We start from the raw sequence: 14,164 nt of genomic DNA, 5'->3' as shown, positions 1-14,164 counted from the left end.
GGTATAATAATTTTATCAATGTGCATGCAAAATATAACATCATTCTTATTAAGTAGAGATATTAGAGTGAATCAAATATTGACACAATTATTTATTCTTATAAATCGTGTCAAGGTTTATTGATTATGAAATTGAAGGAAATTATTTGATTTATATGAAGTTTGATCTCAAGAAAGTTATTCATTTTCATGTGGAAATACTGTCATATCAAATCATTTCACAAGACAGTCAACTTTATTGAAAGTGTCCGTCAATACTTGGTTGTTGCTACTAACAAGTCAAACGAGCAATTTGTCTACGGCGACAAGATCACGAACCGAGTGATTGTCAAGAATGTATTTGATCAAGATCAATAACTCAACACATTATGTGACCTTTCTTTGGAAAGAGATATTCCAACAACATTATATGAAGGCATTGATGCATGTATAACTCAACAAAGAGGACACATCAAAGAAGACTGAACAAAATATATTTTATCAAAGTTCTTCTTCTTATTCATGATCTTCAAAAGAAGGATATAGCTATGTTTAACACTTTGTATTCACCAAGGCATTATCAACTTCAACATTTGAGAAGCCGAGATATAAGATTGGAATGTGTCATCCTCAAGTTGTTAAGTGATGTTTTAATCAGGGGGAGTATAATACGCGCTGCACTTTTTCCCTAGCCGAGGTTTTTTCCCATTGAATTTTCCTGGTAAGGTTTTTAATGAGGCAATTACCAATGCGTATTACAACTTACAAGATATGTGTACTCTTTTTCCTTCACTAGGATTTTTTCCATTGATTTTTCCTAATAAGGTTTTAACAAGGCACATTATAGATTAAGACATGAACATTCAAAGAAAAAATTACGAATAATTATGTATACTTGAACTTTTACTAAATTTGTGCGCTTACATGGACATCCAAAGGGAAGTGTTATAAATAATTTATTTGTGAATGTCAAGTGATAACATCACCTTGCTACTATAGCAATATGTATTTGTGAATGTTATGTGATAACATCACTTTGCTAGTAGTCATATTGCCTATAAAAGGACATTGAAATGTTAATGAAAAGATCCACCCAAAAATAGTTATTTCTCTTATTTCTACTTTCTAATTTCCTTTGTTCTCTTCATATGATTTAAATATTCTTTCTTTATTTTGTAACACATTCCAATTTGTTTCTCTTTTTTCTCTTTCATACATTTGCTTTGCTCTTAAAATAGAGAAAGAATTGAATGCAGAACATCACTTTTTTTTTTTCTTTGGACCCACAAATTTGATACCACGAGAAAACAGAAAAACATTTTCACCTGCTGCTTCATCCACAGCCTAGCACACCACAATTTCATAAGGTCCATTAACATAGCAACCAACATTAAGTAGGGATGGCAATGGGGCGGGCTGATGCAGGGTGAGGCGGGTTTAAGATTGTGTGGAGCGGGTTGAAGGGAGTTTTTTTAAAATTAATGCGTGTGAGGCAGATTGCGGGTATGTGTAATTTTATGTGGGTTTAAATTTATTTTTAATTTTTTGCATATTATAAGAGTGATAGAACATTATTCATTAAGATAATTTCTTTAGAGCTACTAAAATATTCAAGATAGTAAATGAAAATGGGTCAATAAAAAATAATTCAATTTCTTACATGTTTCCCAATAGACGTCTAAAAATAAAATTTTAAGTCACTATCATATTAAATTAATTCAACTTAATGAAAAAATGAATTTATTTTTATGAATCAAACTTAGAAAAAGAAAATATTAAATTTTTTTATGCAGAACGTGTTCATGTGGAGTGGGTTTATACGGGGCGAGGTGGGGCAGGTTCAGAATGAAAAAAATGTTATGCAGGGCGGGGCGAGGAGGATTAAAATTTTTGCAGGTTAAATTCAACCCACCCCACCCCTGCACCGCCCCATTGCCATCCCTAATATTAAGCCTAAACATGTAGAAGAGCTTCAATAATTCAGCTGCAAGAACCTTATTTTGGCATCAAAGTTGACCTCATGCAAATAAGATCAAATAACTGAGATAAAGTTTTTTTGTTTGCTACAAATCCAGTGTAAACATTGAGTAAGTTTTTCTAAAAGCTAAGACTGATTCCACAAATCCAGTGTAGTTTTCCCGCATCAGAGATCCAGCACAGACAACTAACAACGCGCCATGAAAGTAAGACTTGTCTGCTTAAGACAACTATGCCTTTGCTGTCTAAAGCTCATTGGTTGTGGTTCTTGGAAGCGGAGTTCTGCACAAAGATAAAGTGTGTCATGAACTGGTCATCAAACAACATGGAGCTACATAGACTCTAGAAATCATGTGTCTGAAACTTACATCTAGTTGGCATCCAACTTATTTAACTTAGCAAACATGTTCCCATAGAATTTTGCATCCTTCTTATTGAATTCCTTAACTTTCTCCTTCAGAGCTTTGTATTCAAGCTTCACATCCCTTCATTTCATAAAAAAATACAACTTATAATAACACAAAAGAGATGCAGTAATTTGGACAGCCAGTATAGAAGAAATAACACAATACCTGTTGTTAGGATCGATCTCAAGGGCTTTCTTAATGTCAAATTCAGCTAGATCAAGATCTGCCATGTTCATATATGCTTGAGCTCTCCGGTAAAGAGCTTTAACATTAGTACTCTCAGTTTCCAACACCTAAAGTGCACAGAATCAGTAAAGATATAAAGAGATCAATGAAAATAAGAAGGCCAGAAGGTGTGTTCTGATCTAGTGGAACCTTGGTACACAGCTTCTCCGCCTGCTTGTAATCTTTCAGTTTCAACTTGCAAGCTGCATTATTTAAGTTGCAGCTGATCTTCAAAGCTTTAGCTTGTTTCTTTTCCTCTTCACTAAAGTCAGTATCACCTTCAATAAATTTAGCAGCCTGCATTTATTTCAATTCCTGCTGTCAGGAAAAACTGGATCAAAGACCCCAGCAATTAATTACTCACTAACACAGGAGCACCATATCTTGGAGACTACACACCTTCTCATATCTAGTTGATGCTCTTGCATATTTACCAGCCTTGAAGAGAGCATTTCCTTCCTCTTTCTTTTTGCCAGCAGCCTCAATTTTCTCCTGGGTATTCATATCCCATGATTCCTTTTCCTGCAGGCCAAATTAAAGACATGAGACTACACTTTGGCACAGGGAAGAGTTCGAAGTATAAGGAAAAACTACATCACTTACCTTGACAAAGGAAACCAGCTCAACCTCATAATATACAGTTGAGTTGGGAGGAACAACGCCTAAGTCTTGCTTTGATTCAGATGGACCAAAGGCATAATCAGGTGCAATTATTAGCAGTGCCACTTCACCCTTCTTCATTGACATGACAGCTCTATCCAACCCATCTATAACTTGCTCTGTTCAAGGCAGATCAACAGTGAACAACCAGAAAGTCACAAAATCATATCTTAGCTGTAACGACTATGATGTAATTCAGAAACCATACCCTCATCTGTCTTAAACTCGAAAAGCTCGTCTTCATTTTCTCCATTGTGGCCCTTCTTTATGAAGACTCTGCCATCTTGTAGCTTGCCGATCAATTTCACTACAAGATGTCGATTCAAACATTTGTCAGATATCATGCTTTTAATTCATAAATCTACAACATCCTGAGTAACTAACTTTTAACCACAGCCCCTGCATTCGGTTTCTCGAATCCTTCCCCTTCTTTTAAGATCTTCTTTATTACTTTCTTATCGTCAGTTACACTTGAGACAGTCTTCCATGTTACCAACTCCAAGCTAATTTGCAGTGTAACATTAGGTGGGACCGCTCCTCCATCACCTGAGGCTGGTTTTCCTTTCTCCCCAAAGCCATCTGCAGCAAACAAATTAGACATGTTAGTGAAAGCACTTTACAGGAAGATACAAGAACCCTTTCTTGGAAGGACCACCTACACTGTGGCTTGACCGTCAACTGGACTTTTTCACCTTTCTTCATCGTTTTCACAGCTTTCGCAATAGCAGGGCAGAAGTGTCCTGTCGCAATAATAATGTTAGTGCATGATAGTGAATCTATAAACCTTGTGAACGAGATACTGCAATGACTCATGGATACCTTCCTGAACAGTGAACTCCACTCCATCTGATTTTCCAACCAATGATCCATCTTCAAGCTGAGCTTCATACTTGACTGAACAATAAGATCAAACCAAATGCTTAATTACTGTTCGGCCAAATAAATACACACAAACCTCTGATGAAATTAAAAAGAAGACAGAAGACTACCTAGAACTTCGTCAAGATCCATGGGATTTTCCCATTTCTCTCCCTTGGTGAGGATCTTCTTGAAGATACCACCATCCTTGCAGATGTCCTTTACACTCACCCATGATAGCAATTCAACATCAAATTGGAGAGTGGAATTTGGAGGGATAGTTGGAGGAGAACCAGACTCTCCATAAGCCAGCTCTGGAGGAATGGTGAAAATGGCATTTTCAGCCTTTTTCATTGTCTTAATACCTTGATCCCATCCCTTAATTACTTGTCCTATTAGAAAAGAACAGAAGCATCAGCAAAGCACATACCGAGATATCATTCATCCAAGATTTAATACAAAACAAAGATATATGGAACATGTCAGTTCCTAATAATGAAGAAGCTTCAGTTCTTGGTTTTGATAGAGCTTATATTAATCAATAATCTCCTGTAACTAGTAAAAACGAACTCAAATCTAGAATCACTGAATAAACTGCTTATAAATCAAACTGTTAATACCCTCTTCCAGATACACACATGCACAGAAACACATATATATGTGTGTGAATATCAACTATCAATCACTCACATATAATATTGAATACACATGGTAAACATCAACATACATGCCGTAAACCTATTTCAGTTTTTCTATAACCGATAAATCCCCTAGGATCATAGTGCAGAATGTGAAGCTCAGTCAAAACACCTAACTTTTTACTACGGAAGTGTTAACCCCTGGTGTGTTCCTAAGCCACACATCAAGTGTTGCAGTCTTAACACTAGACCAAAGCCTTGGGAGCAAAACTATTTCAGATTCTCATGATCAGCTTTGCAATCATACAGTTCAAACCTTGGTATAAGGCTGCCTAATTATACACTTCCTTAGTGCAAGCTACTTCCACCCCAGAGAAGAATGAGAAAATAAACAAATTGACGGATCAGTATTTTAAGAGCCAGCACAATCATGATACTAAAATGTACACTTTAATATATATGAATTTAGTACTATAATAATAAACTTACTACTATAATAATCCAGTTGCCATTAGAAAAACTAATTTCAATATCCAATTATACAATAAAAACTGATATTAGACCAAATTCTCAACGTTGAGATTCAAAGAAACAAGCAGTTCTCATTACTCAGAACAGACAAATCAGGCTACCTTGATACATTACATCTCATAAATGTGACCAGCACTAACATGACGCCAGATTTCTTAATACGGGAAGCCTTCAGATTCATATTCCTTAAATCAAAAGATTGATTTTCAGAGAGCCATTCAAGCAATAGCAAACATATTAAACTGGCAAGTTAACTATTGTTGATATACTAAAACTATTAACACACTATACAAAACTCTACGAGAGAGAAAGCAGTGAATGTTAAAAAGTAGAGTTACGTTTTCTAACCTTGACCGAGAGTGAACTTGAAAGGAGTGCCCCTATCGCGACTGGAATCGAACTTGGTCCCATCAAGCAGAGTGCCAGTATAATGAACTAAGGATTAAATGAAATCATCACAAAATGAAATGATTTTAGCAAGAGAAACAGCAATGGATAGAGAGTAATTTTACCTTCTACTTCATCTCCAGCTTCAGGAGTGTCCCATCCTTCGCCTTCTTTAACAAGCTTCTTCTTCAAACCTTCTTTTCCGATCTCCTTCTCTTCGCCGACTTTCATGATCGGACTTTCGTCCGGCAGATCTATGTCATCATCCATTCCTTCTGCCCCCGGAATATCAAAATCATCATCCATTGGAGTAGTAAAATGCTGCACTCGAACAAAGCAGTGATGTGGCGTGAGAGAATGGGTAAAGAGAGTTCCAATGAGGTTTTAGAGTGAGTTTTGAGGATTCTCGAATTATGACGAAACACTTGTACCTAGTGTTTCTGCCATTGATCTTAATCAAACGGCAGTCCTTTCAAATTCGATAATTAGTAGGGTCGATTGATTTGACCAACATGGTGCAGCAGTGTAACTATTTCATGCTTAACAAGAGATTTCAAGTTCGAGTTTTGGTTATGAAAAAATAAAAATTGAAAGCACCACACCTGAATGGATTCAGTAGTGCGTGATCCGAATTTAATTAAGGCTCCTATGTGGCAGCTCAAGACACCGGATGAGAAAAAAAAATTAATCGAGACTCTAATATGACGGGCTCCGAACATCGGATGAAAACTAAAAAAAGATGGCAATTTCAAGTTACAAAGGGGAAATGAGAATTAATTACCATAAAATAGGAAATGCAAGTTGAAGCAATTTTACCAAATAAGCAAACATTATAAAATCACATGATATACATTCAATATTTATTGTCAAATCTTGATTCAATAAAAAACGAAAAAATTGAACATAAGTTGTGTGTTCAAGTTGTTAGTAGCTAAGAAAATTATTTTTTTAATTAGGGGTCGTTTGGTTTGAAAATGAGTTATGATGGGATAAGTTATGTTGGGATAAGTTATGTTGGGATTAGTTATGATGGGATAAGTTGTGTTGAGATTATTTTTTATTGAGTGTTTGGTTTGTTGTATTCAAAATAATAAATTTTAAGAATAATTTATTTGTTTACAAAAATGCCCCTCATTAATGTAAAAAGTGATAGAACAAAAGGGTTGAAAAAGACATTTTTGTCATTTACCTATTTTATCCCGGGATAAGTTATCCCGGGATTACTATACCACCCAAGGAGAGGGATAACTTATCCCGGTACTAATTATTAATCCCGGGATAAGTTATCCCGAACTTGCCAACCAAACAACAAAATAAGCGGTACTATAATTTAATCCCGGGACTATTTGGTACTATCCCTCATACCAAACGACCCCTTAGTGTCATAGTCGTTAGTCTTGTCCCACTCGATAAAATCATGGAATTTTTTTAATTAATTGATTTTAATGAAGTTGTTATAAATTTGATCTAAAATAATGAATTTGGTGAATATAAATAGTAAATTAAGAATTTATTTGAAGTAAAAATAAATTTATATTAGCAAAAATAATCGTTATATAAGATATAAACAATTTAAAAGGTTATGATATGAATTATAAATATACATATGAAGCAAAAGGCTAGTAGATATATATAAATTAAATGTGAGTTTTTTTTTTACAAAATATAAATTGTGGGTCAATTTTTAGAGAATTTGGAATTTCAACGAGATGAAATCAACGTGAAATTGCATGTCCAAATATTGATTTCATCTTAGTAGGCGTTTGGCCATGCGATACCATATCACGATATGGTGTCGTGAGATNGGACATGCGATTTTACGCTGATTTCATCTCATGATTCCATATCATGAGAGGTGATATCATATTCTCCAAAAACCATGATATGGAATCACCATGTGATTTCATATCATGATTTGAGATATTTTAATACAATAATTGATCCATGAGTTTATATTTTGTTAAAACAACCTCACATTTATATCTACTAACCATTTGTTTCATATGTAAATAAAATTTATAATCACATCATTACTTTTTAAAATTTATTATTCTCACCAATATAAAATTTATTATCACTTTAAAGTTGGTGAATATAAATGATAAAGTAGAAATTCATTTGGTGAATATAAATGAGAACAAAGGGAGTAATACTTTTTTGATTTTTCATAATAAAAAAAACGTCTTAATCTTATGACTAAACATAATATTGATAAAAGACAATTTTCATTAGCGGTGCCGCACTTTCTTAATTTTAGTATTTGCAAAATGTTCGTTCACATGACTAAAGGATATCAAGTCCAATTGATTGAGGACTTGGGAAAACTTGATCAATTAGTTATTAATATTTAGTCAAGTGGACTAGTTATAATTTTTTTGATTAAATTTTATTAGAAGTGTTTTTGACTCAAACTTGTGGTAACTTTTTAAAATTTCGTTATTCAATAATATTTAACTATTGATTTTTCTTGTAAATAGTTAGAAGTTAGTGATGTTTGTTAATTTTTATCTTAATGCATTTCACTTCTAAGTTAATATTTACTCACTAATGTATGTTTTTTTCTACTTTATAGGTTATTTGTAAGAGTAGTTGAGAGATATGAGCATATCAAGTACAATTTATGTTCAATTTTTTAAATTAAATTAAAGTTAGATGAAACAATTATTTAACTGAAGAACAAATAACTTTGTAATAATTTATGATGCGATTTTACAATTTTTGTTTATTTGATAAGATTGAATAAACAATTGGGGCTATTTTAATAGTTTTACAACTTATGAGATTTTTATGTTTATGAGAAAATATACAACACAAAAATTCCATATCGCATGTCCAAACAAACCTTCAATTTCATCTCATGATTTCATATCATGATACCATGTCGCATGGTCAAACGGGCCCTAATGATTTCATGTCATGCTATGAAATCACATGTTCAAAGGCCTACTAAGACACCATTTGACCATGCGATATGAAATCATGATTTGAAATCATAATATGAAATCATGGTTAAAGTTTTGTTTAAAATGCAATTTGAACTTTTTTATATTGTATGTTTTCTCATAAACATAAAAATTACACAAGTTGTAAAACTATTAAAATTACCCCAATTCTTTATCCAATCTTACCAAATAAACAAAAAATTATAAAATCGCATATTACACTATCACAAAGCTACTCTGAAAAAAATATAGTATTTTATTTATTAAATCTTAACTAAATTCAATAAAAAAAAATTGAACATAAGTTGTAATGTTATAGTTGTTAGCCGCTAAGAAAATTACTTTTTCAATTAATGTCATAGTGGTTGGTATTGTCCACTCAATATGATGAAAAATTATTTTTTTACTAAATGTTGATTTGAGTGAAGTAGATATAGATTTGCTAAAAATTAATGAATTTGGTAAATATAAATGGTAATTAAGAAGTGATTTGAAGTAAAAATAAATTTTATGTTGGTAAGAATAGTCGTTATATGAGATACAAATGATTTTAAAAATAATGATATGAATTATAAATTTTATTTACATATGAAATAAATGACTAGTAGATATACATATGAGTTTTTTTTACAAAATATAAACTTGTGGGTCGATTTTATATTTGAAATATCTCAAATCGTGAATTGAAATTCTCACATCATAATTTTTGGGAGAATTTAAGATTTCATCTCAGGATACGAAATCATAAGATGAAATCAGTGTAAAATCACATGTCCAAACACTGATTTCATATTTTGATATGAAATCGCATGTCCAAATGCCTACTAAATTTCATTGTTTTCCTCGTTCCATTCTTTTGATGACAGTTGCAATGGTAATGGGAACCGAACATGATAGTGTATACAAATTGGGATGTTACATGCAAAATAATTATACTCCCTCCATTTCATATTAGTTGATCATCATACTAAATATAGTTCTTCCATTTCATATTAGTTGATCATCATACTAAAAATAGTTCTTCCATATTAGTTGTCCCCCTTATTGAATCAAGAAAACATTAATTAAATTTTTCCTATATTACCCTTGCAATTAATTCTTTTTTATAGTGTTCACATTTGTATGTAAAATCCGCCAAGAAGTTTTTTCAGGGGTGAATTAGTAAATTTATCTTCTTATTTATGATTTCTTAATATATGTGTAAAAAGAAAAATGATCAATTAATATGAGACGGAGATAGTAACTTTTAAATTTAAATTTAACTATTTAGGGTCTATTTGGATGAATTTATTGTAAAGATTTCACATGATTATGGAAACATAAATAATCTAATAATAAATCCTATCAATTATTCAGGATTGTAGAACTACATAATTTTCACATAACATAAAATTATTATACTTGTCAAGAAAACATACCTGCGTCTATCATAATATCTTCTTGACTAAAGAGTNTTTTTTTGGGGGGGGGGGGGTTAAATTTGGGGGGCCTCTACCTCCATTATTTAACTCAAAACCTGTAAAAAAAAAAAAGGCCCAAAAAGGCCCTAAGATAGAGTTAAAGCACTTGTTTGGATTAGTCCAAAATAAGACAAATCCATGTCTGTAAAAGCACTTGAAAACTATGGTTTCCTATTTGCATATACTCTTATAGTATCATTAATTAATGAATAATTTCTGAACAAAAATCTTAATGTAACCATAAAAATATACATATACACTTATAGTATTATTGACTAATGAATAATTTTTGAATAAGAAACCTTAATGATACTATAACAATCTACATATATTCTTATAGTATCATTGACTAATGAGTAATTTCTGAACAAGAAATCTTAATGCTACCATAACAATCTACATATACTCTTATAGTATCACTGACTAATGAGTGATTTCTAAACAAGAAACCTTAATGATACTAACACAGTATAAATATATTGATTTGGTATTAGTTATGTAAAATTATCAGCCTCAATGATACCAATACAATATATGATACTGATTTAGTATCAGTTACGCGAAAATATCAGCCTTAATGAAGCGGGTATGGGCTGTATTTATTTATGAGAGAACATGTATTTTTTGAATTACTCTGGATTTGAGTATAAACATGTAATTATTTGAGTTTTATGACCCATTTATGTAGTTTTTCCTAAAATAAAATGCAAGAATAAAAAGGGAGTGAGTGAGTCAGGTAGATAGCGAGGGAGGCAAGAGAGAAGAGAAGAGTGAGATTGGAATAGAGAGAAGAGAAATGCTAGAAAAAGTGAAATGTAGCTAACTAGCTATACCATGTAATATGTTTTACAGAAAATGGTTAAACATACCTCTGAACTATTGGAAATGGATCACAAATACCCTCCGTTTGATTTTGAGGTTAAAAATACCTTTACCATTAGTGTATTGACTCACTTCTACCCCTCAAAACTAATAGATACCATGTCACCTTAAAAATCACATAAAACAATCTATTTTTTTTTGCTGACTTGAAAATTCAAATTGACAAAAAAAAGTCAATTTTTTTTTTCTTTTGACTCATCTTCACGACTAGTGATGGATAGAGGCATCTAGTGGGGAGGATACTAGGCTAACATCAGGAAGCATTGAGCCTAACATTTCTTGAAGCTACATGATCTGTTGACATTTCTTAATTTGTTGATGATGTTTTTCTAATAGTATATACCTTCAGCTTGGCCTATTTCATTGTTCGTTGAGTTTAATTTTTGAATTTTTGGATGAGAGAAGCGCAATAAATGTCTAATGGAAAAACATTCTCTTGTCCTCAAAATCCAGCATTCAATGATCACTTCTTGTTGCCATCATTTAGGAGTGGATTTCTACTTGACAATATTTTTTGGAGTACCTTAAAAAAAAAACCATCTTCCACTTCTCCCTTTTCTCTAAAGAAAAGAATGAACATGTGATGGTGTAAGAAATTTTTCTTCATTTTTTTTCATCAGAAATTATTTCTTCAAGGTCTTAGTGTTAGCCTGGCTTGATGAAGACGGGACCTTCAATCTTCTGACTCTATCATCTTGTTGCTCAAAGCCAAAAAGAATGTTATTTCACCTTGTTGACCTTCACACATTTCAGATAGGCACACTATCGCTATCCTCTCCACCAGATGCCTCACATCAGTGGCGAAACTAGAAATTTTATGAAGGGTATCCAAGTATTACATAAGTAATTTTTTTTCGACGAATGGATGCATTGACAAAATTAAAATTAAACTACTCCCTCCGTTCCATTTTATGTGAGGTAGTTTGACTCGGCTCGGAGTTTAAGAAAGAAATGAAGGCTTTTAAAACTTGTGGTCCAAAATGAATGGTATAAATTTGTGGCTGTAAATCATTTCATTAAGGGTAAAATATACATTTTATAGTCAAATTGTTACTTAATATAGAAATGTGTCATTTTTTTCGGGACTGACTAAAAAGGAAAGTAAGTCACATAAATTGGGACAGAGGAATACATAATATTAATATTACATTTTTTTTACAAATAAATGTTCCAAAATTTTAAAATCAAACTGTATAAATATTTAGCTTTAAAGTGAATAAACAAAGAATAAAAAAAAGGGGGAGGGGGGAGGGGGGATTAAACTTAAAATGAAATCATGTTTACCTTTCAAGCTTTCACTAATCTATGGTGATTTGTGTTTAATTTAATATACAGTGAATGAACTGTAAGTTTTGGGTCATGGATCGCCCATGTGGACCGACCCGACCCAATTTGTTTTGCCCTATCCAATTTAATTAATTGACTAATTAATTAATTGGATAATCCTTTGAAAAGGATAAGGGAGAACAACAACCTCCCCTTAAAAGACTCCTAGTGGGAGTTACTTTGGTGAACGTGGGAAACGTAAAAGAGAAGACGAAAACAAGAACAGTAAACAATATCACTCTTAGATCAAAGACATCCAACAAAAAAACATTTAGTTTATGAATCAAACTTGGTTTCCTAGTGATTCTGTCACGCCCCAAAACTATCCCCAGAATGCGGACACGGGACCTAGGGTGACGAGTGACCCCAAGCTAACCCTGCTGGCATGTCATACGCATACTAAATAATCTGAAGTATGGAAATACTGTGGGGAAGCTAAATCATAAGATAAACTGAAATGATAGGGAATACCCATAAACTATCTGAATATATATAAAAACTGAGAGTTTAACAACAACTAAAAGGTCAAACTCAAATGCTAAAGTTGAATCTAACTATGTATGAAATAAAGCCCCTAACTGACTAGAAATGTTGGGACATACCCCAGCTAAATCTAGCAAAACTGAAACTAAAGACTAAAAATAGAAAAGATATCATGTCAATCGTCCTCGAAAAATGAAGACTCAACACTGATGCTACTGAACTGAAGATCGGGAACCGATTTATGCATGATCTAAAAGCTAAGGACCTGAACCTACATTACGAGAAGATGTAGCTCAGAGTACGCATCAGTACTTGAAAGGTACTGAGCATGCAAGATAGAGTAAATCTGAACAATAAACATAACTGAACAAAACATGTAACTGAGCAATGAGATAAGATAAGCATGATGCTATACTGGAAATACTGAACATGAACTAACTGAAGGCAATGACCAAGTTTATAACATGCTGAGACTGAAATCTGACTGTAACTGATAACATGGTCAATGCAACAGAGTCTGACTGTAAGGGAGCTACTAATAACCGACATAAAATCACATGAGCTAAATGTGGAGTCCGATGTATACGTCCCATCAAGAGGACCCAATATACCCTGCTAGAGGTATAGAGGCATGACTGGCGTGATCACTAAATTGATGCCCACATAGGGGACTTACAACCTACGAGGCACGTAGTTCTGAGACTTGAGAATGACTGACCCTAGTCCACTCGGTATTAAGCTACTCCCAATTGATTATGTAATTAACAATTTATGACTGAATTTTTGTAATACTATATAGCTCAAAATACTGACATGCTAACTGNACTGACCCTAGTCCACTCGGTATTAAGCTACTCCCAATTGATTATGTAATTAACAATTTATGACTGAATTTTTGTAATACTGTATAGCTCAAAATATTGACATGCTAACTGAAAATGCAACATTAATGTACTAATAATGAAACATTCAAATTTGAGGCATGATAGCTGAGATAACTAACCTAGCATGTGTAATTCATGAACTAAAAGAACTACATAGCTAGGGTTCTGAATTTACGAAAGAACCTATGCAAAACAATACTAGTATCATGATAATCTGATTAGGAACATTAAAGTAACTAATTCATAATATTCTGCTGAAATTCTATAAACCCTAGGTCTAGATAATATGAAGGGAATCAAGAATCAGACTGAATTATAGGGACCTAGTGGATGAAAGGAATCCACTAGTGAAATCCCACATACCCAGTGGCGAATTCCACGGAGAAATCTTTCGATTTCGAGGCTGAAACTGATGAAAACCTCATGCGTTCTTGAACTAGGGTTTGGTCGACTTTCTCTCTGATTTTGCTTTAAGTTTGATGATTTTTTGATGAATAATTGATTAGGTTAGGTTCTAATTTGTTTA

General features: G+C 32.9%; 3 protein-coding genes across 6 annotated transcripts in view; all 3 read right to left on the bottom strand.

The window, feature by feature from the left end:
* LOC125870580 (peptidyl-prolyl cis-trans isomerase FKBP15-1-like) overlaps positions 1-14,164 on the bottom strand; it is a 1,082,853-nt gene that overhangs the window by 1,014,583 nt on the left and 54,106 nt on the right. The gene's annotated exons all lie outside the window — the stretch shown is intronic.
* LOC125870566 (U-box domain-containing protein 9) overlaps positions 1-14,164 on the bottom strand; it is an 841,044-nt gene that overhangs the window by 786,022 nt on the left and 40,858 nt on the right. The gene's annotated exons all lie outside the window — the stretch shown is intronic.
* LOC125870558 (peptidyl-prolyl cis-trans isomerase FKBP62-like) lies at positions 2,112-6,058 on the bottom strand. 2 transcript variants are annotated; one of them, XM_049551017.1, is made up of 13 exons: positions 5,787-6,058; positions 5,623-5,709; positions 4,237-4,497; positions 4,067-4,141; positions 3,907-3,987; positions 3,632-3,826; positions 3,456-3,554; positions 3,191-3,366; positions 2,987-3,109; positions 2,738-2,884; positions 2,528-2,655; positions 2,324-2,440; positions 2,112-2,237 (listed from the first exon to the last, which is right to left on the bottom strand). In XM_049551017.1, exons 1-12 carry the CDS (start codon positions 5,965-5,967, stop codon positions 2,326-2,328), a joined length of 1,668 nt encoding a protein of 555 aa, XP_049406974.1. In that variant the 5' UTR covers positions 5,968-6,058; the 3' UTR covers positions 2,112-2,237; positions 2,324-2,325. The 2 variants fall into 2 exon arrangements, with proteins under 2 accessions (XP_049406974.1, XP_049406973.1); XM_049551016.1 differs by having other exon boundaries at positions 2,112-2,440.

The sequence above is a fragment of the Solanum stenotomum genome, chromosome 7 (genome assembly GCF_019186545.1).
Source record: "Solanum stenotomum isolate F172 chromosome 7, ASM1918654v1, whole genome shotgun sequence".
NCBI lineage: Eukaryota > Viridiplantae > Streptophyta > Magnoliopsida > Solanales > Solanaceae > Solanum > Solanum stenotomum.
This window is presented reverse-complemented; position numbering and strand designations above follow the sequence as displayed.